The sequence below is a fragment of the Culex quinquefasciatus genome, chromosome 2 (assembly GCF_015732765.1).
Source record: "Culex quinquefasciatus strain JHB chromosome 2, VPISU_Cqui_1.0_pri_paternal, whole genome shotgun sequence".
NCBI classification, from domain to species: Eukaryota; Metazoa; Arthropoda; class Insecta; order Diptera; family Culicidae; genus Culex; species Culex quinquefasciatus.
In genome coordinates this window covers 30,245,110-30,270,048 of record NC_051862.1, presented here as the reverse complement: position 1 = coordinate 30,270,048, position 24,939 = coordinate 30,245,110, and the positions used below count along the sequence as shown (strand labels likewise).

Sequence of the window (24,939 nt, the reverse complement as noted above, 5' to 3'; positions counted from 1 at the left end):
AGAGGAACTTTAACGTTGGAACCTTTCTCTCTCGGCACGAGAGAATAAAATCTCTTTTTCTCTCAGTGTTTTTTGTTTTCTTCCGAAAAGAAAAGAGAATACACAAGTGCAACTTTGTTTGATGTTGTTTGTTGGTTTGTTTTTTTTTTTTGCACACTATTGATTCTCGCACAGTAAAGAATTTTACAACCTAGATTTTTCTTCTTCTTTTTAGCTTAATATATGTACAGACAAAAATTTAACGGTCTCCTGCCGGCTCCAGATATAATGGTAATTATTCTTTGATTTGCGGTTTCCTTTCAAAGTAGTGTTTTGTAGCTTCTTCTTTCAGTGCCTACACGGAAAACATTTCCAGCTTGTTTCTACAACTGATTCTCCCGAAAAAAAAGTAGAGCAAATATATATTTTTGAACGCCATCGAAGGTTGCTTATCTTGCAAGGAAATCGTGCCGAAAAATTGAGGAATGTGTAAATTTTAAATTTTAAATATTTAAGAAAACTTGACCGAAAGTGGTTCGAGAGGGTTACGCGGGAACCGATTTTTTTTGGATGTGTGGATATATATTTTTTGTTGCCGAAAAATGTACGCACACGATCCTCCTAGCAGGGGTACTCGTGCTTTACTAGTGGTGCATGCTATTTTTTTTTGTTATTTTGTTTTGGGGGGGTTAAATTTTGCTGCTTAATTTTGTCTAGATAGCTGACCTGAGAGGCGATACGTTGGCTCTACTTGAGTGTGTTGGTTTACTCTTCTAGTGTGTGTGTGTTTTAGTTGTATTCCTGAGGCTTCTTTTTCTTACTTGATTTATCAATAAAAAGGACTGATTTTACCTCCCAATTGCGGACTCCTCCTGTTGATGCTGCTGCTGCTGCTCCAGAATTTGTTGATAGTTTGACCTTTCTGTAACGGATTTAGGCGGTCGCACTTCCGGTAGGGACGATGATGATGATGATGCTGGTGCGATTGCGATTGTTTTGTTTGTTGTGGTAGTAGTTGTAGTTGTTGTTGCAGTTACAGTTTCAGCTTTTGATTATGCGTTTGTACTCGACGAGGGAGGGGCGGCGGGCGTGGCTGGTGCGGACGAGGTCGGAGTTTCCTTGCCCTTGGACGACTTCTGTCGGTTCGTGGCCGGCGGGGGATTCGTCGCCAGCATCATCGTGCGGATGCGCCGCTGGGCAGACTGTAGGAGGAGAGAGAACAATGGGGAAAGGGAGATTTAATACAAATTCAAAAAGAAACACAAATTTTCTGCTAAAAGGGTAATTTTTTCAAATTCACATTTCATTGAGATAAAAGCTTTTGATCCAAATCTCGTCCACAAAGATTTTTAAAATAAAATTACATTACTTCGCTGTATAAGCCTAAAAAGGTCTCCAAATCCTGTCCACATTTTGGATCTACTGCTTCTTAAATTAGGCATACGATGTACCTATTTTCGACCCCCAGACCCTATGACAGGTTTAAGAAAATATTTTATTAAATGCATAATTTCTTAAATTAAGTTTGGTAGGTCTAATATTGATACTAGACCCAAAATAGGGACATATATCCTTTTACTTTCTTTTCGATCATAATGTACAACTTTGCAGAAGAAACCAATTGTGTCAAAGATCCTGCTCGAGATAAATATTTTATAAAAATAAAACAATGGCTTTTTTATTATGAACAACCCCCAAGTTCATATTGAGAAAAAAATATGTAGAATGGCTCATTCTAGCATAAGAAATCAATCAATTGTGGTTTGGTTGAGCGTTTTAGCAGAATGCATTACTGTGAATACAAAGAGACGAGTTATTCCTTTTAATTCCGCTATATATTTTTAATATCTTGACAGATACGTATTTCGTCTACTACTTGCAGACTTCATCAGTGTTCTGTTCTCGAGAAGTCTGCAAGTAGTAGACGAAATACGTATCTGTCAAGATATTAAAAATATATAGCGGAATTAAAAGGAATAACTCGTCTCTTTGTATTCACAAATCAATCAAATTCTGATTTGCTGTTTGTGCCAATAAGAAAAATAGAAAATAGTAAAGTACGGATTTAAAGGATTAAAAATTGAATAATGAAAACTTAATTGAAGCAACTTTTTATTCTGAAAAGATAAAACAAATCAAACTGGGTTATAATCGAAATTTTCCGTTGAAATAAAAAAATAGTATTTTTATAAAATTTCATTATTTTTTTTCAATATTTATAATTTTTTTTCATTTGGATGCAACTTTGTTCATATATCCAAAAGAAGTCATTTTGAGCTTATAAGAATTTTGCTATATATGGAAAACATTTTTTTGCAACTCCGTCGTGAAACTACTTACTTTTCCTGTCATTCTTGAACGACGAAATGGCCTACTTTTCTGTGCCAAAATTAACAGAATCGAATAGCAACACTTTTCAAAATAAATGCTGAAAAGTAACACTTTTCAACATTTTTTTGATTTAAACGATTTATTGACAAAATACATGAAAATTTGACATAAAATTTCACTCAGTGTGTGTTTTTTGGAATTGCAAAAAATGTTGTATGGAACTCGTTGCAAAACTTGATTTTTTCAGCACTTTTCGTATTTATCCAACTCGGTGAACCTCGTTGGATAAATGTACGACTCGTGCTGAAAAAATCCTCTTTTTGCAACTTGTTGCATAAACTACTATTTTAAACTCCATGAAAAATAATCCAAACTCAAAAAAAAAAATGTTTTGGAAGCGGGATATTGTCAGCTATTCATTTCAATTAAAATATGAAAAAAAAAAAAATCAAATTAGGGAGCGTTCTTTTATCACGTAACGCAGAAGGGGGTCAGAGGGCGTGTTGTCGCTGAATGATTTTTTTTTACAAAAATACTTATTTTTGCCAGTATTTTAAAAAAATGTTTATCAAAAACTAAAAATTTTTATAGCATTTACAAAATGGTTTTTTTTTTTTATACATTTCGTAAGTGATAATATTTTTTCAAATGTGTAGAAAATATAACCAGAATACATACATTTCAATAATATTTTTTTAGAAAATACTTAAGCGATATTTTTCTAATACTTAAAAAAATGAACGATCGGAAATGCTCCATATCGCAAGTAAGATATAAATAAATGATCGGAAATGTTCCATACATTTCAAAAGTAATATTTTTTTTAGGAAATACTCAAAGCACTCAAAATTTTAGCATTGGCAATATGGGTATCAAATGAACGAGAATATTTCATACCTTTCGATAGTAATAATATTTTATTGTCAATATTTATTTTAATTTATTTAAATATTTGAATTTTTAAAAAATCTCAGATCAATGTTTTTTCGAAAAAGTTCTAAAATATAGTTACAATGTGCAAAGTACGTTTTCCCTATCATTTGTTTGATACAAGCATTGCAATAACTAAAATTTTGAGTATTTTTTTACAAAATATTTAGTTCTGTGAAAATTTTGAGCATTTTAAAGAATTATCATTTCATTCGAAAGGTGTGAAAAATTCACAATCTTTCGATATCCATATTTACAAAAAAACTAAAATATTTGGTATATTTTATAGCTGTGATTTTTTTAATTGTATTTATTTCGAATTGTATGTAAAATTCCCGACCAGTAGATACCCATATTGTTATTACTAAAATATTGAGTATTTTTCAAAAATACTTTATTTTGTGAAAATTGTGAGTATTTGAAAAAAATGTAATAATCATTCGGAAAGTGTGAGAAAATCTCCATCATTTTATACCCATATTGTAATTATTCAAATTTTGAGTATTTTTTCGAAAATACGTTGTTTTCTGAAAATTATGAGCATTTCCAAAAATAAATTGTATTATTGTTTTGCGAAAATTGTGAGTATTTTCAAAAAAAAGTATTAATACTTTCGAAAAGTGTGAAAAATTCCCGATCATTTGATAACCATAATGTAATTACTAAAATTTTGAGTTTTTATTTGGCCAAGGAACTTAGGAGGAACACGTTATTTTATTAAAATGTTGAATGTTTTCAAAACTAAGTAACATCATGATTCGAGATCCGGACACTTAGTAGCACATCATTTTTGTTATAGCTGGTACAAAATCAAGTAATTAGTTGGAAATGTAAAAATATCATCAGGTTGTAGTATAAACAGTAAATTTTTGAAAAATACATGCAAAATATGTCTTTTTTAATCATTTTTCATCATAATTTGAAAATTCAAATGACTCGAATCCCGGACATTGATAAAAGCTGATTCGAAATCCGGACACTTTTGCTTCGAATTTCGGACACCCGATGTTGCTTATGAATAAATTTCTGCTTTGCTTTCCCGGTGCTTCGGATGTCTATGAAATATTTCAGTGAAATGTTGCACATTTTTGGTAAACTCATATTTTTATTTAATTTAATTGTTTTGGCAATGACTACAGCATCCAAACAAATTTGAATTGAAAGTTGATGCTGGAATTCATCATATAAAACTGTTTTGACAATTTTAATGCGAACTTATATCCAAATCATTGACAAATCAAGATGAGGTGTCCGGGAATTCGAAGCATGACGTTATTCAGCGATTAAACAGACAGTCTCTAGATCAAAAGTGCTCCGATTTTTGGCATAGAAGTTCCTTGGCCATAAAAAAACAAGACCCGTATTTTTTTTTGTTCGGCGATTAGGGCGCTCCTATCCGAAATAGGGTGGTCAAAAAATGTCATTTTTCGTCGATTTTCGCAAAAAGCACATTTGTCTAAAAAACATATTTCCGGAACGGCTGAACCAGTTTTAGAGCGCTACGTTTCAAAAGAAAGGATATTATTTGGGCTTTTAAAAAAATTGTTGAGGTTTCGAAAAAACCAACTGAATATTTGAAAAGGTAGTATGAGTATTTTATTAGCTAATTTTAAGGTTTCAGGCTTAAGAGTCCATATCTGAAAATATGTTTCCCTGATTTCTTGTTATATTTTATATAACATATCCAAAAATTGCGAATATCCATTTACACGATTCGGAGATATGATTTTCTGAACACAAATGACGAAAACGGGAAAAATCAACGTTTTTTTTTTACTAAAACAGTGATAACTTGAAAATTTAAGCGATGACCTATACTTTTTTGGGTACCTTAATCTGGGGTGAATTGGGACTACAGTCTGAATAGGGATAGCAGTTTTTAGAGCACTTAAAGCTTTTAAATTTGGAAATGGTTGTACACATTTTTTTTGCCTGAGTCTGATCCCACCGAAACCAACCAGAAAAATCAAAATATTGTGCTCCAACATGGTTAAAACTACTGTCCCAATTCGCCCCATGTGTCCCGATTGACCCCAGTTTACGGTACCAAAAGTTGCGTATTTAAATGATGCAAATTTCAGTACCCAAAAAAAGTAGAGGTCATAGTGCTAAATAACATTTTTGTGCAACATTTCCTTCTTGTGGGAGGATACATTTAATTAGTTTCTCGAATTTACAATTCTCAACACTCACCTGAACACTGAAGAACGGACCGATGATGTGCACGGTGGTTTCCTCGTCCACGGGCGTCGCGGCCGTGTGCTCGGGCAGTTTGATTATGCTTCCGGTGACCCGCTGCAGTTCCCGCACGTTCTGGCCACCCTTGCCGATGATGCGTCCGACCTGTTGGATAATTTAAGGAATTTTTTTTAGTTTTGTCAACTCCCTGGAGAGCCGGACAGCCGGGTCATGTCATGGCTTACACTCACCTGCGCACTCGGCACCAGGATCTCCACGGTTAATCTCACGTCGTCGGTGCCGGACACGAAGCCCTCTTCCCGCATCTTCTCGAAGATCAGATACTGGGCCTTCCACTGGGCTTCCGGCGTGCCGACGATGGTAACTTTGCGCTCGGTTTGCTGCTCCAGCGGTTTGTCCGCCTCGAGTGGGGCGATCTTGACGGAAGCACCGGAAAATCTTATGATATTACGAATATGCGATCCTTTGGTTCCGATGATAGCACCAACGGCGTTATTTGGAATATACAGGTATGTGGTCTCCTGGACGTCACTGGACCCCGGCGGCACTCCGGGTGCGGTCGGCGGTTGATACATCGGATAGCTGGAGCCCGGGTACATGCCGGAACGTCCGGCGAAGCCCATTCCGTTGCCGGCCGTCGACATCATCGCCATCGGGTGCAGTCCCGGGAACATTATGCTTTGCGGGGCCAGCGCCTGGAGGTCGTTCTCGTAGCTTTGGCGCAACTTGGCGCTGATTTGACTCTCACCCCGGGACATGTTGTCGATCGAACCCTTGACGGTGATGATGCGCTCCAGGTTAAAGCTGTTGATGTCGTTGATCGAGCTGACCGTGATCTTCGTGTCGGTGTCCTGCATTATTCGCTTGATCGTGTTCCCACTTTTGCCGATGATGCGTCCAATCAGGTTGTTGTGAGCGAGGATTTTGAGACAGATTTCACTACAAATGTGAAGGAAAAAGAAACACAATAAGTAATCTCAAAGGTCCCTTTAATATCCAACTCACCCCTTGTTTGTGTTGTTCGCCTCCTGCTGCATCACCTCCAGGATGCGTTTGCACGCGCTCGTACAGTTCTCCGGGTTGCCGTAGATTGTGATGGCCTTCTCGAGCGAACCGACGTTGTCCTTGCGGTGCACGTCCACGCGGGCCCGGCTGTTCTGGGTGATTTGTCGTATCGTGCTGCCCTGGCGGCCGATGATGGCGCCGACCATCTCCGACGCCACCAGCAGCCGCAGCGGGAAGTCCGTCTGGCGACCGGGGCCGCCGCCGCCGGGCATTCCGGCGTACTGCGAGCGTGCCCGCGCACTTCGCCGCGCCACTTTGGTCTCGAACAGTTCCACCAGCAGCTTCGAACCCTCGAAGTCGATCCCGTTCAGGCCGGATACCGCTCTAGGGGAATATCGAAGATAAAACAGAATATTGTTATAAATTGTACTTTTTCATTGAAATTTAGAATATATTTGCTTTACTAAGTAATCTGTTTTTTAGTCGATTTTCATTTTATATATTTTAACATTTTTTCCGCAGAACCGTATTTTTAAACCCGTTTTCCAAGGAAACAAAATACATTTTTTATAGAGGTGGAAAAACCGTTCTTTTTTAGGAGCCGCTCATTTTCGTTCGCTCACTAAAAAGAGCCGCTCTTTTGAACGGCTCTTTCGCTCTTTTTCAAAATTTTGATAAAAAGGTTATTTTAAAGAATTGTGTGATTTTGCGAACTCTTTTCTTAATTCTGATTTATTTCATTGATGAAGTCTTTAAACACTGAAGTTAAATCAGGCAAGAGAATTATTTTTTTTCCACAATCTCTCAGCTATTTTGTAGATTTTTGTTAATATTTCACAAGCTAAGCAGTTTTAAATGATCAAATTTGTATTCGGATAATATATAAAGAAATATAATATATATAAAGAAAAGCTTTTTCATTTTGTTTAGAAAATCATTTACTTTTGGAATTTAAAAGAAAAGTACGAAACTGAAAATAAGTTTGAAAACTTTGAAGTGGTGTTTGGCAGCAATGCTATTTTGGGATCAATTTGTATAAGAAATTATTTTTCAATTGAGAATAGCATTTTCAATTCTAAAAACAAATTTTGTGATCAATTTGTTCGAAATGCGATAAATTATATTTATAAAAAGTTTAAAAATCATTCTATCTTGGAACGGTTCTTTCAAAAGACCTGAGTTTAAACAAGAACCACGGTTCTTTTTGTTGTGAACCGTGGTTTGTTCGCTCTTTTTAGTGAACCGGCTCTTTGAGCGGCTCGCTCTTTTTTTGCCCACCTCTAATAGAAACATAGAATTCAAACCCAATATTTAAAAAAAAAATATGTTGCCTTAAAAATAATAAAGTATGAGATTTATTAAAAAAAGCCTCTTTAAAAAATTATACTTATGTTTGGTGTACTTTTAATGGTATTTTTGCCTTATTGTGGCAGAAATTAAGTATAAATATTTGAGTGTAACAAAAATGAGTTTTTGGCGGGCATTCCGGGGTTTGTTCCAGTGGGCATACTGAGCCCAAATCCTAAATATGAGCTTGATTGAACGTAACAAGAGCTGGCGCTCCGCCCTTTCAATTTCAAATGGGAATTAACCCGTAAAGAAAGATTTTTTCAAAAATGTCGATTTTTGAGGCATTTTGGCCACCAATGCGTTTAACAAAAACATCACTGGCGTGTAGACCAGATCCTTGCGCATCTTTTGGTACATATAACATTGAAGTTTGGAGCATCCTGGAGCTCGGTACCGGGACCGATTTTTCGAAAAATGCCAAACTTTAAAGGTCTGTACCGGTGATGTTTTTGTTAAACGCATTGGTGGCCAAAATGCCTCAAAAATCGACATTTTTGAAAAAATCTTTTTTTACGGATTAAATCCCATTTGAAATTGAAGGGCCTACACGCCAGTGATGTTTTTGGTAAATGCATTGGTGGCCAAAGTGCCTCAAAAATAGACATTTTTGAAAAAAAGTAATTTTACGGGTTAAATTCCATTTAAAATTGAAGGGCGGAGCGCCAGCTCCTCTTACGTCCAATCAAGCTCATATTTGGGATTTGGGCTCAGTGTGCCCACCGGAACAAACCCCTGAATGCCCACCAAAAAGTAATTTTTGTTACATCCTAATAAATATATTTGTGAATACATACCTTACTTGTTTTACAAAATATGATGTAATCAATTTCGATTAAACCAAAATATTAATCCATCGAAAAAATCTATAGGGACCCATCACATTGACTTCACTTTCAATAAGATTTTTAAGAAAAAATCCTAAAAGAACTTTTTTTAATCTTTTCCGTCACATAACTCAACGAATGAGCACATTTCTACAAAATCGGGCGATTTTGTGCATTTTTATTGTATTTTTTTTTCATTTAGCTCAAACTTCTCTATGAGCAAAGAAGTCGTTTTGTGTCATTGGTTCATCCGTCCAAGTCTTAATATAATTTTGGCAACTGTCCATGAAAAAAATCATCGTGAAAAAATCAATCGAAAATTGTTGTTCATGAATCTGAGAACCACGAAGAAATGTATTCATGAGTATGGTGCACTTGCCCAATAAACGTGTATTCCTTCGTGGTTCTCAAATTCATGAACACAATTCACGATTTTGGGATTCGTCTGTTTTTCCGTGCATACAAAAGTTATACGTAATTATTTGGAAATCTGGATACTTGAAAGGCATTTTTCGATCGATTCGATTTCTTTGGTAAAGTTGGTATTGATGAGGACTATATTTATTTATAAAAATTTTACACATCGGATTTTTTTCCCGATTTAAATTTTTTTTCAAGAAAACATAGCTAGATTATTTTTAGAATACGTCCTATAAACTTATGAAAGACATTAGTTTATAGGACCTTTTCAAAAAAACACTCTAGATATTTTCCTGAATCCATATTTTTATTTTTATTATTTTTTTTTTGTATGATTCAGAGCACACAAAAAATAGTAATAGAGAAGTACAAACACAATTCTAGCTGAGATTGAAAAAACATTGATTTTTTTTGGAAAAAAATTGGAATCAAGATCCAACATTGTTGTTTCGGACAACAGTTTGCAAAATGTAAAAAAAAACATGATTTTGTTTTTCTTGATGCTAATAGAATTATTTTTTTTTCCAAATGACCACAAATTTAAGCTATGCCCTTACGAAATTTTTATATTAACGATATTGAGAGTAAATCACTTTACAAAGAATTACAAATTTGTTGTAAATAACATGTTATTGTAAAACTCTTCGAAAAATAAAATTAATAAGAATCTTGGTAAAAAGAAAAATGAGTGTGAATTTTGTAGCATGAGACAACATTTATGTGACTTTTTGCAATTCCGTCGTGAAACTACTCACTTTTCCTGTCATTCTTGAACGACGAAATAGCCTACTTTTCTGTACCTAAAATAACAGAATCGAATAGCAACATTTTTCAAAATAAATGCTGAAAAGTTCTACTTTTCAGCACTCAAATGGATGCTGAAAAGTTGAACTTTTCAGCATTTGTTTTGAAAAGTAACACTTTTCAACATTTTTTTGGTTTAAACGATGTATTGACAAAATACATGAAAATTTGACTTAAAATTTCACTCAGTGTGTGTTTTTTGGAATTGCAAAAAATGTAGTATGGAACTCGTTGCAAAACTTGTTTTTTTCAGCACTCTTCGTATTTATCCAACTCGGTGAACCTCGTTGGATAAATGTACGACTCGTGCTGAAAAAATCCTCTTTTTGCAACTTGTTGCATAAACTACTATTTTATGGTAACTCGAAAATCCCATAAGTAGATTAATGTTTTAGGATACGCCCTTAGCAAGCACTGCGATCATTGCGATGATTATTTTTTAAAGTAATGCTATAAAAAATCATGTTGAAAAATGTAATCGAGTGGTCGATCAAATCAACTTAAATTCATGATGATCTTTTGCTTAAAAGAATCACAAGTGCTCACAAAAAAGGATTGTTACACTTTTTGAAATCTGTTTTCCAATCGTTACAACTCACCTCTGTGCCTGATCGTGATTTTCGAACGTGATATGGACGGTTTGCGTGGTCGGGTCCTTGCTGGTGACGGCGTCGCAGTGTTCGACCTTGCCGTACGGTTTCAACAGCGGCTCGATGTCATCGAATTTGGCGTGCTGCGGTATTCCGCTGATTACGATTTTGGCGATTGTGCTGTAAAAGATGGAAAGAAAGAGGGGGGAAAAGTTAGATTGTGATGGCTTTCTCATAGAATGGAATGTGATTTGCATTAGCCCCGATTCAAACGGCAGCGATGCACAAACATAGTAAGCCTTGTTATTGCAAATAGTCGAGGAATTCAAAGAAATGCAACGTCAATGACGGTCACAGATTCGTAGAGGATGGGACGGCAAACAGACATTCTTGCGGGAAGGGGTTTTTCGCAGAATTGACGAACACACGGTGTAAAAGGGCCATGCTTCCTGTTTACATCATAAATAAGTGCGTTAGCACTAGCAATAGTGCACTGTTGAAAAACAAATACAAAAAGTAATTTTTAAATTACAATTTATTTTAACTAAAAAAATAAGAAAAGACAAAAATGATAATTTAATTAATTTCAATTCAAGTAGGCATATGTTCCAACAGTGCAGCTCATTTATGAATGAAACTAAAATGCATCACGGGGCGCGCGTAAAGTGCATTCGCAGACGCCCCCGGAGGCGGAATTAGTCACTACCGGTTAAGCCGTCAGTCGCCGGTCGGCGCATCAAGTTTTTGCAATGTTTTGCACCACCACCACACATGTAAGGCCTCTCTGCCTGCGCAACCACCGGAACTAGTGATCAAAGTAGTCATTGCGTTGGAATGCTGCTCAAACTGATGCACTGCAGTTTGCTAGTAAATGCAACGGTACATGCATTCGAAAGTGATGTTTATGTTTGATAAATTCTGGAGTTTTTTTTTTTTTTGAAAAGGTCCAATAATCCAAATTTTGAGTTTTTGCTTTTTGGGTGTTTTTCAATACCCCTGACTCAAGGCGATTTCAAAAGCACCCAAAAAACAAAAACTGGAAATTTGGTTTATTGGACCTTTTTAAAAAAACCTATTGTTTTTTTTTATTTTCGCAAACAATTTTTTTTTAATTGTCATAATGAGTACGAATAATATATTGTCCTGCTTCAAAAAATGAGTCAATTCATACAGATAGCCCGGGATTTTTGTTTTCAATTCTGTTTAGTTCTAAAATATTTTAATTTTACTCAGTATAAAAAAATAATTGAAATTTGAACTTTGAATGATAATATAAAAGTTAATCAATACACATTTTTTAAAAGAAGACTAATAAGTCAAAGTACTTGAATTTATCAAATCAATCAAATCAAACTATCCACATTAACGACCCCCGGGTCTTTTGTGGTCTCAATTGCAAGTTTCTGCTCGAACCTAGGAGTCCAAAGGCTTGAATGGGGAGAGCACCCAAACCTCTTTTACTCCAAGGAATCTTCCACCCCAGTGTTTAAACTGACGACCTTTGGATTGTGAGTCCAACCGCCGCCAGCGATTCCACCGGAGTAGGCTTGGTTTGGTGTGTTGTTTGTACTTATGGCATGGAAATGACTCCTACACCTGGAATGACTTAACGGCCAAGGCCGGGACCGACATTTTACTTCCTCATCCGATGGAAGGTTGCAGCAGATGGGAATCGAATGTACTTGAATTTAATAAGTGTAAATATAGGTATTCGGTGCCCTCTCCCCGTGCCCATACCTTCACACTTAGGAGACCCGGGAGGCGGAGTCTTGTCGCAAAAAGAACGATACACGCCTGTGGATCCGTTGACGAAACCGCAAGGTTTAAGAGGGCCACATTATAAGGTGTTACGTCGATTCCGTTGAATTTAATAAAATCTAAAAAATAAACTATGGAACATCGCCCCTACAAAAATTAAATATTGACTTCCCTTGTTTTTTTAAATTAAGGGCCATAAACTTAATACATAATGTTCAATTATTTTTTTGTACTTGACATTAAACTGAAAACCGACATAAACATGGATTTGGAAAAATATAATGAAACGATTTTTTTAAATTAATTAATACGTTTTAGGGAACAGCAACTTTTGATCCATGGAGCAGTAGGCCTAATATTTTGGCGCCGAGTAAGTGTTTTTTTTTAAATAATGGTATTTGTTTTTGGAAAAAATACGTACGTAAATATTCGAAAATCTGTATCGCTTGAAATAATTTCCTGATCGTTTTGGTTTCTGCGGAAAAGATTTAGGTATTGATGAGGACTATTCAGAAAAAATAGGCAAACAACTAATTTTTTATGGCTGTTTCTCAACAAAAAGAAAATTTTGTAATAAATATATTTCCCATGACCACCATTTTATTTTGTTATGTATATTTCTGATTTGTTTTGTGAGGAAAAAACTCATATCCATGCAGTGTTTCTGCCAAGTTATATTTTTTTTAAATAATGATGTTTTGTTGAAAAAAATCATAACCAAAAAAACTGCAATTTTAATTTGAAATCGAATTTGTAATCGAGAAGTACTTGATACACAATTTGTAAAAAGTACACAGTTAGTGACATTTAAAGTTTGATTTTTATTGAAAAATTCAGTTTCTCGATTTTCTGAAACAGTGATGGTTCTGAAACTATTTTTTCAATAAGTTCAGGAAACTTCCTTAAACTTCGTCTAAGACTGGACCTCTGGTTGTTGAGATACAGCGGATAAAAAAAATCAGATTGAAGTACCTATTTGAAATCTTATCCAAACAGCCACCCATTTTCTCATTTCTAAATTTCAGCAACTTATGGTCCAATTTTGAATGTAAAAAATGAAAAAAATGTTAAATTTTCTGATCTCTTGGAAAAAAATATTATAAAAAACTTAGGAGTCAAGTACTAACAGTTTGAAAGGCCATATTATTGAAAATGTTGCCCTCATGAAATTTTAGTTTTGATTCAGAAAATGTCGAAAAATGGTTTCGAAAAGATCGGAAAATTTTACATTGAATTTTGAGCATTACAGTTGATGATTTTGTGAAATAGACATTTTTAAAAAGGCAATCAAAAAAACACACATTTTTTCCGTGCACATTTTTTTAATAGTCCTTATCAATTTAACTTTAACTTCAAACTTCTTCAAAAGATACATATTTTTTAATATTTACGAACCATTTTTTATAGACAGCTGCATAATTTGTATGGAGACTTGTATTGTACTGGTGGTCATAAAGGGAAGGCCCGCAACAAGTTTGAGCCAAATTAAAAAAAAATGTATTTCCGGAATTCGAGGAGAATTGCTCTGGTTTCTAATTTTATAAGATGTTTTACAGCTAAAAATACTGAACTAAAACTAAAATTATATTTCCTTAAATTTGGCTCACTCCATGAAATTATGTCCTGTCCAGACTCAAATATCCGAAGATCTAGAAAAAAACGTGTCTTAATCCACCATTAGGTGGGTGGTGCCTTCCTCACATTTACAAAGTAATAATGAAAATAAGTTTATGAAAAAAATATATACCTGATACAGACTTTTCCAGAAAACATGCAGACTCTCATTTGAAGCAATATGGCAACCGGGCGTTTCGCATCTGGCGTAACTCTAGCACGTAAACAAAAAGACCCGGCCTTTTGAGGTTATGCAAAAAATCACCCTTTTTTGTATCTACAAAAATCTTTTTCTTGGCATAACTTTTTAAATACTTTACTAAACAAAATAAAATTTAATAGGGTCTTAGGGGACCCCAACACGAACAGAATAAGGCGAATCCGGTCAAAATTGGTTCAGTCAGTTCTGAAATAATCGTGTGGAAAAAAAATCGTGTCTACACACATCCCCACAGACATTTGTTCAAAATTTGATTCTGAGTCAATAGGTATACGTGAAGGTATATCTAGGAGGTGTATTTAAGAAGTTCATTTTTGAGTGATTTTATAGCCTTGCCTCAGTGAGGTGAGGAAGGCAAAACATTAGCCAATCGAATGGTGATATTTTCGTTGTCTTTTTTGAGCCGTTGAGCTCAGATATGACCACAAAAGTGCTTTTAAAATTATTTGAAATATTTGAATCGAAGATGGCGGCCGAAATGGTGCAGATATTGAAAAAATGTATTTGATAATGCCACAGGCAACCAGCCACTCAAATTTGGCAAAAGATGGTCGGAACTCGAATTGGACGTCGAAAATTGTTTTTTTTTTATTATTTCATTAAAAAAATCCTAGAAGCTTCGAATAATCGAACGTTGAATAACCGAAAATTCAAATAATAGGAGCTTTGGATAATCAAGTCTGGACCGTATTTATTTTTTTGGAGCGGTTTTTTTTAAATTCCAACAATTTTTGTGAAGAAATATCAAATGACTTTTATAAAAAAAAAACTATATCCGTAGTTACAGTTCAATAAGGCGAGTCAGAAATTTTGAACAAGCAGCCTATCCCTTTTGCTCAAGTGACAGTTACGTCAAGTAAGAGGGTGATAGACTGCAGATCTGCCCTGTTGAACTGTTAATACGGATACCGCAACAAACAAGTATGGTCCCACAAACCCTATTTTACACGAATTGAACTTATGAATGAAATGCCTAAAAATAAGCCACGGTACTAATTGTACGCGAGTGTATTAGTTCTCGCGTCTAAGTCGCTACAGTCATTCGGTTGGAGAATAGTTTTTCCACGAAACGAGGTTATAAAAGTCCCGGATGCAGGCGAATGTTTGCTGCCGCCCCGCTTAGTCGCCGATTGGCACAGACAACTAGACGTGGACGCCTTGGGTGACGCTAATGACGTTCAATTGGGTGGGTGCCCCGTTGAATATTGATGACTGTTTGATGAGTTGTGCTTAGAGGAATGTCAGTTCGGCAGGATAAGCACGTTGGCTTGATGGAATTTGCGATTGCGGTGGTTTTTATTGCATTTCTTGAAACTAGAGTTGAAACTGTCAAACGCATTGTTTTCGCGATACACGCTCCGGAATATTTACGCACGTTTGAGTTCAATTCTCTTTTGCTGCATGGACAACAAGAACAACCTTCTCGAAGGAATCTCTTCCAGAGGGAACATCCATAAAGTACGTTGACCTCGCCCAACTCGCACAAGCCCAAACAAGTCGCGTCTGGAGGCAGGAAAAATGTCACCAGACTGGTAAAAAAGTACGCAAAAATTACGCGCGACACAACATTCCTCCAGCAGAGTCAATGCACGAACCCGGTTCTTGTTATTCCTGGAGCGTCGTCGTCGTCGTCGACGACGTTCATTGGCATGGCCTGCTCCTCGGCCTGGCCTGTTGCATTCACAGAGAGAAAGAGTGCACGGATCATTAAAAATTTTTGATTACTACACGGCCTGCTACGCGTTCTCCTCCTGCTCCGAACACCGATTTGTTTTGCAGGTTATGTTCGCGCGGCAGAACATGCCGAGCATAAATACGCGCGCGCGCGATTTGGAGTACGTAACGTCATTGACCGCGGGCAAGTGCACACCGAGAGTGGTCCGGGCGCGATGACATGAAGCGCGCGCCCGAGATCAACCGCGATGATGTGACGGGAGTTTCTTGGTTATGTTCTTGCTCGTGGTTCTTCCCGCGAAGTTGTAAACAAATAGCCATGCGCAGAGGAATCGGTGAAAAAATATGTTTTTTTTCCATATATTTTTTTCGAGCCCTCCAGGGGAAGTGTGTCGCGGAATTTGGGTGATTTCCTTTCGCGGATGTCGAACTCTGGGAACACGCTGCGCGAGTTCATAAATCCGGTCCTGCTGAACCGCCAGCGGTGCAGTGTGCGCTTTTACAGCTTTTCCAGCCGCGCGATCTGTCACGCTACATCAGAGTAGGCGCGCCGCCGTCCAACTCTTGTATTGTCGCGAACGAAAACATATCGATCTTGGGGAGCAGAGTGAGGGAAGAGGGGGTGGCGCTCCGCCCTCTTCGGAGGGGACCCCACACACGCACGCGGTGAAAGAGTCAAAACGAAACTGGAAACCGCGCCGGAGAAACCAGACCAGACGATCACGACTGCGCGTCTCCGCCGCTCCAGGTCCGCCCTCTCGTCCGGATCGCCCAGAGTCTGGGTCTACCGCGCGGGATCATCAATAAAACGACGGCCCTGGTGACTCCCGAAGGGGGATCCACGAAGGGGGGGTTCAGTCACTTTTGGCCGATCCTCTTCACCTCTTCATTTGTTTGTTTTGGCAAGTTCTTGCCGTCGGAGATCCCGGTTCGGGTCCGATACATTTGCATCTCGAAACCTGACTACGTCTCTGGCGTTGACGCGCAATCGAAGCAGTCGGGTCGGGTTTTGTGCACAATCGGCGTCTTTCTCCTCTCGGGGGTCGCCGCCTAAACAACGTAGAAGATGCGCTGCGCTGTGTGTTCCAAGAATCAATCAATCGCTAATCGTCCGCGTGTTTACCGCACAGCATGGGGGGCGCTGACTGTGTGGCGTTCAAAACACAAACACAAACATACGGCGTCGTCGTCTGCAGTGGCGCATTCAGATTAGGTGTCATAAATAAGCAACATTGTAGCATTTGTTCGTTCGTTGGAAGCGCCGTATCGGGCGGAGTTTACTCTTCCGCATTCCGTCAGGCTGTGCTCTACTTGTTGATGATTTGGCCCGTTAGTTAGGCAGACAAGTTCTAGCATTTAAACAGCTTTGTATCAGCTTTAGCGCTTGGTAAACCTAATTTCGTTGCCCGTAGGTCGTTGAACCCATCATCAATACCTTCAACAGCGCCTGCTACGACCTTTTCCTCGAAGGATACCTGCGCTCGAAGTGCAAAGGGTTACTTTGTATGTTTTACTGGCACAAACACACCCAAGTTCAAAAACGTATCATTTTCCAAAAAAGGTCCTCTTCTTTCCCCTCAACTCTTCGCTCAGGCTGTGTTTTGGGTGCGAAAAAAGACGTGCCGGCGCTTCCTCATTAGCATTAAAAAAGCCGGCAATTCTGCATTATTTTTTTTTTCGACGGGTCCAGGAAGCCATTTGTTAGGCTCCCTGCTGCGCTGTGGACACTTTGGGCGATTCGCGTGTGTCCTGACCCCCCCGGATACCTAATTGGCTCGGTATGTTTTGGGTTTTTTGCTGTTGTTGTTGTCGTTGTGTTGGCAGATTTCGCGCAGCTATTCATTCAAGGTATCGCACGCTTTGTTGTTGCCGCTTTCGTTGAAGTGGTAGCCTACTTTGTAACACACTTTTTGAATAAATTTCGCTTGAGCTCTTTTTGACAGATCGCATAAAGGAGTACGGTGACATTTTCAGTCATACAGTTTTCATTTGGGTGTAGTAATCGAATTTCTTGAAATCAGTGCTAGCTTAACCAGCTTGCCATTGTCGACCTACTTTACGCCCTCCAGACGGTTGCAACCACACTCCCGAGACGTTACCAACATCTTGACCGTTCCAAAGGCGGCAAATCAGAAAGACCCCCATTTGACTTGGATATTGACTTTACATATATGCACAAAATTCCTGCGCGCACAAATCTCTCACACGTTCTCACGAACCACGCCACGCCAAGCGAGAGCGAGATATCGGGTCCAGGGACTCGGGTTCCAAGTCTTGGGTCTCCACCACCACCGCCACCTCCATCTTCCCATACACATTTATCATTTCACCTCTCTATAAGTGAGTACACATTTCTAACGGTTTCTGCATATTTTCGGTCTCCGCTTTCTGGCCGTGTCCGCCGGCGGCTTGAATGTCTTGGCCACCGGTGGATCCTTCGAGGTAACCCTCAACTGCCTAATCGGAAATTTAAAGCCGAAATAGTTTGTACAAAATGAATAGCCAAGGGTTAAACCTCCTATGACCACCGTCAATTAGGGCCAAAATCCAGGTCACCGCTAGCGTCCAGGTCAGGTCGCCGATGGTCACGTGGAACGGACAAACGGCCTGGTGGAGGCGCCGCCGCCACCTTCTGGGACCGTGACGACGAATGCGCCGCCGACTGGGATCGATTTCAAAGCAGCTCGGGCTACATGTTTGTTGAGTACTGAGTTTAGCTGCACTCAAAAGCAATGTAGTACTCAGTTGAGAGGAAAAGGCTTTTAGGCTGGGAGTAAAATAGAACGGACTAGGATGAAGAGAATAAAGTACACGACGGTCGAGGGCATTTTTTCTCCCACAAAAAACTTAAGGTATCTTTAATGGAGATCTAGAATAAAAAGTGTATTTTACATAATTTTGCTTACAAAAAAAACAAAATCAAAAAATTAAAAAATTCGCCAACTTTTCACGATTTAATTTAATTGTTTAAAGTGCAAGTTATCAAATTAATTGGTACAAGAAATTATTTACTTTTTCCTTCAAAATAAGAGTCTTAAATAAGTAACACAATTTTAAATTTTCATGTTTTTTTTCCGGTCTTCTCAATATTGCAAATTGTTGATTTTGATCAAATCTCATAGTCATAGATTAACGAAAACTTAAAAAACATAATTCACAGCCTAATCGGTATACTCATTTTCTTTAAACTCTTGCAGCACCACTTGAACAAGGAGATGGAAATGCAACTTTAAACATCTGTGTGTCGAATTATTTCTTACAGATTTCGATGATTTTTGTTGCATTTCATTCGGAAGGAAAAATCAATCGAAGTAGATCCATCATTACTTTATAAAGTGCCAGAGAAAATGCATACCCAACGTTTTCGTCTGGTTTTTTGTTATAATAGTCTAAAAAATCAAAATTTCAATTAATTTAGTTCAAAAATTGTTAATAAGACTTAACATTATTTATGAAAATTCTCAAGGATTTAAAAAAAGAAATATCATTTTTTCTGGATTTAGAGAACTTGTATTTCTTTTGTATCTTCTTTCGTGGAAATCATTCTAGAGATTCTTCCTGATGAATTGCATCAAGAATCAACCAAATCGGAAAATATTTGACTAAGATACAGCTTAAAGAGGCTATAATTCCATCTGAAACTCTTAGGGGACATGAACAATACTTGATTTGTGTGACTAATTGATCCATTGCCAAATCGAGACAAAACCTTTTGTAAACTTATTAAAACACATGAGAGCTTCCTAAAATTACTAAATTGTTTGTATTTTTTTAGGAAAACAACATTAACTTAATTATAAACGATTTCCGTAATCACTTTTAAATATGAAAAAAAAACACTGCTAAAAAATCTACATGAAAAGAAGAAGAAAATATTTTTTGTCAGAGCTCACACCATAAGTTCAAATTGGTAAAATAAGTGTTAAAGAAGATGCAATATAAAACTTGGAAAAACCTAATATACATATAATAAATATAAACTAAACAAGATAAAAGCAAATAAAAATACTAAAAATGGAATCAGAAAAACATAAAACTTCGTAGAGTCAAAGTTGCTCAAAAAAAGTTCGAAGAGTTTTGATTCTTTTTTGTTATTTTCGTACTGTTATAATCCTTCTAAACTTTCTCGTAAATATAAATTTCTCTAATTTTTACTTAAAAGTTTCAAATCATGCAGGGATGAGTACAACTACACAGAAAATAAGATTTTTTAAGAAAATTCAATAAGAGAAAAGAACGTCTAAATGATGTATTTCTCTAGTTTTTTTTCTAAAAGATCTTCTATAAAATCAAAAAAAATCTTACTTTTTTGCATAACAAATTGTGCACGATTTTAATATTACGTTTAAAAAGCAGAATATTTACACTTAACTTAAAATAGGGCCATTGCAAATGCTTTTATTGTTTTTTTTTTAAATTCTCTATAATTTGATGATATGTTAATTTTTCGCAGCAAATTAAAATTAAACATTTTTTTGAAGAAAAAAACCGAATCTCGCATTTTTTTGTGATTTGTAATACAGTACAAACTCGATTATTCCAGCTTCTCGGGAAAATATCACTTAAGATAATCAAAACATGAAATATGAAATTTTGCGTTGTTTTACTTTGGATCGTTGAGCTCAGCATGACTTCAAATATGTTCTTAAGTTGATATGTGAATATGTTATGCAAGATTGGGAGGAATTTGTCAGGTTTTGGGTCGCTGAACTTGAATCAGACTTTCAGAAGAAAAAACATGTTTTTCATGACTTGAAAATTGAGCCCGGATAATTGTTTTACTTAAATTAAATTAAAATCAAGTTTAGTTTAACGAATAGTTACACTAACTCCGTTTGTGTGGATTATTTCTATCAATTAAATCCTTCCTACAATTACTTCCTTGTAAACTAACAGGTTATCGTTATAAATAAACGCACAAATTACAAATTACAATTACAATCAAGTTTGGAAATTGAAATATACTTAACTAGGAAAGTTTTGGTATTGAACAAAAATGTTGTGCTATTGAACGATTAATTTATTTTTCCAGGATCTATAAAAAATTAAAAGAATACTACCATGACTTGGCAAATCTCTTCCAATGCAATCACGTTTTCCACTGAACTGTAACAGTAAATAACAACTACTAATTGCCACAAATAGCACGAGGAAAACCATATTTACAAAACTACTACGTAATATATTTTCTACGTATTCGCTTCTCTCCAACATCGAAGAAGGCGTGCAAAATCTCAGCGAGCACGATTTAAAGGGAAAGAGAGTCCGGTACAAAAGTAGTTGTTGTTTGTGATTACTTGCAAGTGCAGTTAAACTTGGCGTACAAGCAACGCTTGCTTTGTGCATTCTTGCCTTTCTTCGTTTTGACGATGTGTTGGTGGCACCCAAGCAGGATTTGTTTACAAACAACGTCATTTCTATAAGAAAATGGGGTAAATGGGTCAATTTTTGAAGCAAATTTCTTCAAGCTTGAGTTTTGAAAGAAATGCTTGATTTCACGGCAGTGCTGCCATCCGTTCCCAAGTGACGCCACGCCACGAAAACGGCCGCGTCAACGCGCCTCGGGAGCGCATTCATAAGCCGCATTTCCTGGAATTCTCCGGTCCGGTCTGGCCGTCGATCGCTTCGGCTTGGGAATGCTGCAACGGGCCTGTATTGGTGCGCCGCCGCCGCCGACTTGGATCAGGCGAGATTTGTATCACACGACTGCTGCGGGGTGAAACGCGAGGCGCACACATTCCACAGCCAGATCTTTGGGTCCGTCGTCGTAATGGGTTGCAAAAAGAAGGTTGAACGTAGAAGCAGAAAAAAAAAACATCAGCCGCCGGAATCCGGCGGCGGCGGATGCTGCGAAGATGATCGCGAAAGAGAAAACGCAAATATGCTCCGAGATCGACTTCTTCGGGGATCGCTGAAGACACAGTGCGAAAAAGAGGTTGACATTGTTTGACAAGCACTAAATCGCGCAAGAATGGCACTGATTCAGCACTGTAGTAGTAGTATATCGCTTTATAGGGCTAATTTAAGTTATCAATAGGATCAGCGTCATAAAGTCAAAATATTTACAGTGCATCTCTTGGATAACTCCAATGTGGCTATATTCCATGGTTTTGAGGACCCAGGACGGACGGAGAAGGCAGGAATTCGAAGTTAATGGATGTCTGTATGAATATGTTGACTTCGTTTGCGGTTTCGCCCTGAACTCTCTTCCTCGGCTGGACGAAGAGCAAGTCGAAGAAGCACGGTGTTGAGACTTTGTGGACTTGGCTTGAGGGGGGCATATGCGCGTCTCGATGCATGTGTGTAACTACTATCAACCAAACACTTCTTGCCCCCCAACCACCTCCCTCTGCCAAACTCTTGAAGAAAAACACTTTAATCTTTGAACCGCGTACAACAAGTTTGCCAACAAGCTGCCCCCCGTTCTGGCGCATTTGAGAGGGAAGAGTCTCGTCTGCTCATCCCGTCCCGTTCTGCCGCGCTCCAACTCCAAGCGAGATTTTTATGAATGAAAATAAATTTTACACTGAACTCTTCACATATGCTTGTATGTGCTGCGTTTGTAAGAGGGGGGACCACGACGCTAAGACGCGCCCGGAAATTGTTTGAATCATATTGATAACAAATGTTTGCGCGGTGCTGTGTTAACATAATATTGACTTTTGGTCCCCGACCGCGATGGGTTCCGAGAGGGCACACCACCACCCGATTAGGATTCGATTCTGAGAGAGAGGTGTTGACGGGGATTGTCGGTTTATTCATGGCTTGTTTTTTTTTTGTAATTACGATCATAGTTCGGGACGATGGTCAAAGTGCAATGCAACATCATCACTCGGCTCTACCATCTTAAATTACGATGAAGAAAAATACTGCAAAATGTCTACTCTGAACGAGATTCACATCGGAGCTTGTTAATCAATAGTTCAAATGTTAACCACTGTGCCACGCCGAAATGCTAATTGAACATAGAATTACACGTTTTTAGGGCACTAAATTTGTTGGTGCAAAATCTCATATTAATGTTGTATTTTTTTCGGAAAACCAACAAATGGCTAAACCAGATTTCATATAAAATGCAATCAAAAATGACTTTACCATTTTTTTGTACACCATTTTGAAGTTAAAGGCTTTAAATTGTCTACAATTTTCTACACAGAAAAAAATAATGTAAATTTGAAAGCTTTAATTTTGGAAGGTTGAATATTACCTCTTTTATGATGTAATATTACCTCAATTTAGACTGAAAACGTGACATTACACCAGAAAAGTGGTAAAATTATACATTTCCAGAGGTAAAATTACATCTTTTTCTGACATAAAAGATGTACCCCAGATGTAATAGTACCATGATTTTTTTTTCTGTGTTCTTTTCTCAACAAAAAATAATTTCTTAGTTATGAGACAAACCTAACATTTCGGTCACTAATGTTTCATCAAAAATTTTATTTTCCATGTGCCTATTCATAACCTACAAATTTTCCGGACATCAAATTGTTCAGAAAATCCCTTCTCAAGATACAGATTTTCCAATATTCAGAAGCTCATTTTGTAAAATCCACTGAATTGAAAAAAAGTAGAGAATCACTCACTAGCAAAAACAAATATTTATTCATAGAATTGAGAAATTCCGGCAAAAAACATATCTTCAGTTTTTTTTTAATGTCCAATAAAGAAAATTTTCATTTTATGCTTTTTAGGTGTTTTTGAAACGAATGTATGACAAAAGGTCGAATGCCAAAAGGTCGAATGGACAAATGGTCGAATAGACAAAAGGTCGAAAGGACAAAAGGCCGAATTTAATAAAACACATTTTACAAAACAAAACTTTTGATTTTAGCCTAAATACACAAATATTGATAAGCAGCTATGGAAAGTTGATTTTAACGTTGTTCCCTAATTTCACTCCTATATTCTTAAAAATTAAGATGTCTTCAATACAATATTCAAAAAGCAAGACAGATTTTTAGTTTCAATTTATTCAATTTACTTTGTGGTTCACATTTTCATGAACGCTTGTTCACGATTTTGGAAACTGTTGTTCTTCGTGCAGAAATTAAAAGAATTAAAAAAATATTGTACAAACTATAAACTCCACTCTAATCCTCAGCCTACTACAAACACGGCCTCAAACCGCGACACATGGCCTACTTGATCGAAAACTTGGGCACACAACGCAACGCACAGCTACCATCCATCAGCAGTTAGTAGCGTGTACGGTAAGTGCACAAAAACAACATCGAGTCCGTGTGATACGGGGAGAAAGACGGGGAGGAGTGACAAGCAGAGAAAGTGTCAATGACACAAGCGCAACTTCCGGATTCACACAAACTAATGTGGTTGATGGACAAATTTAGGGGGAAGTGCTGGCAGCACTGTTTGGTTTATATTTGGACAATAACAAATACTGCACTGCACGGCTTTCTGGTATTGATATTAATAATAAACAGGAATTATTGTACATTCGTCAACGCTAGAACGCCTAGACTTTCTATTTGCGCTGATAAGAAATATATTCAATTATTGTTCTCACTCGGGTACGAATACCACCGTACATTGTAGCGAAGAGGCGGTAGTATGAGTACCACCGGGAACAGGAGACCATACTGGAAGGCCAATGTAAACAACGCTCTCTTCGTGTTTATACTTTTTTTTTCAAGTGTATTGTGACGTTAGTTTGATAAGCGCCATCGTCGCGCAGTGACTTAGCGCCACAGCCAAGCCGGAAGTGTTGCCAGAGCGTGACCTACCGTTGATCTCGGCTCGGCCTAATCATCTCGTACAGATCCATTCATGCGCAGTTGGTTGTATTCGGCAATCGATTGACACTTGTCCTTTTATGAAGTTTATTACTGCTGGACACTTTGTACGTACAAACTGTGATCGATGCAACCAACACCATTAGAAGCGTTCTTGACAATCCTTTTCTTGCTGTCACGCCGAAGCTTTGCTTCGTCACTCCGCCTGTACCAGGCGTTCACGGTGTCGATTATCCGACTGTAAATACAACGCAAATAACCCACTCTACAACGAAACCAGTGTGCATGCGAAATATACTGCGAAATCAGCGTATTAACTCGGCTGGAACAGCTAGGTGTACGATACACTGTGTAAACATCGATTGGACGCGTCGTATCGATCCGGATCGCTTCGCGGTCTTCGACAAACGCCACAGCCACAGTAGGCGGCAACACCTCAAACAGGTAAACAATGGCGACCTAGTTCAATCGGCAAGCTGGACACC

At 37.6% G+C, this 24,939-nt stretch overlaps 1 protein-coding gene across 1 annotated transcript in view; it reads right to left on the bottom strand.

Annotated features, from left to right (window-relative positions):
• Positions 1-539: 539 nt before the first annotated feature.
• The window catches only part of LOC6036090 (insulin-like growth factor 2 mRNA-binding protein 1), a 53,102-nt gene continuing 28,702 nt past the window's right edge, over positions 540-24,939 (bottom strand). Inside the window, exons 2-6 of the mRNA XM_038258174.1 lie at positions 10,442-10,612; positions 6,445-6,828; positions 5,670-6,378; positions 5,434-5,583; positions 540-1,181 (exon numbers count right to left, since the gene is read on the bottom strand). Of these exons, the coding sequence (XP_038114102.1) occupies positions 1,032-1,181; positions 5,434-5,583; positions 5,670-6,378; positions 6,445-6,828; positions 10,442-10,612 (1,564 nt within the window). The 3' untranslated portion in view covers positions 540-1,031. The remainder of the gene's footprint in view (positions 1,182-5,433; positions 5,584-5,669; positions 6,379-6,444; positions 6,829-10,441; positions 10,613-24,939) is intronic.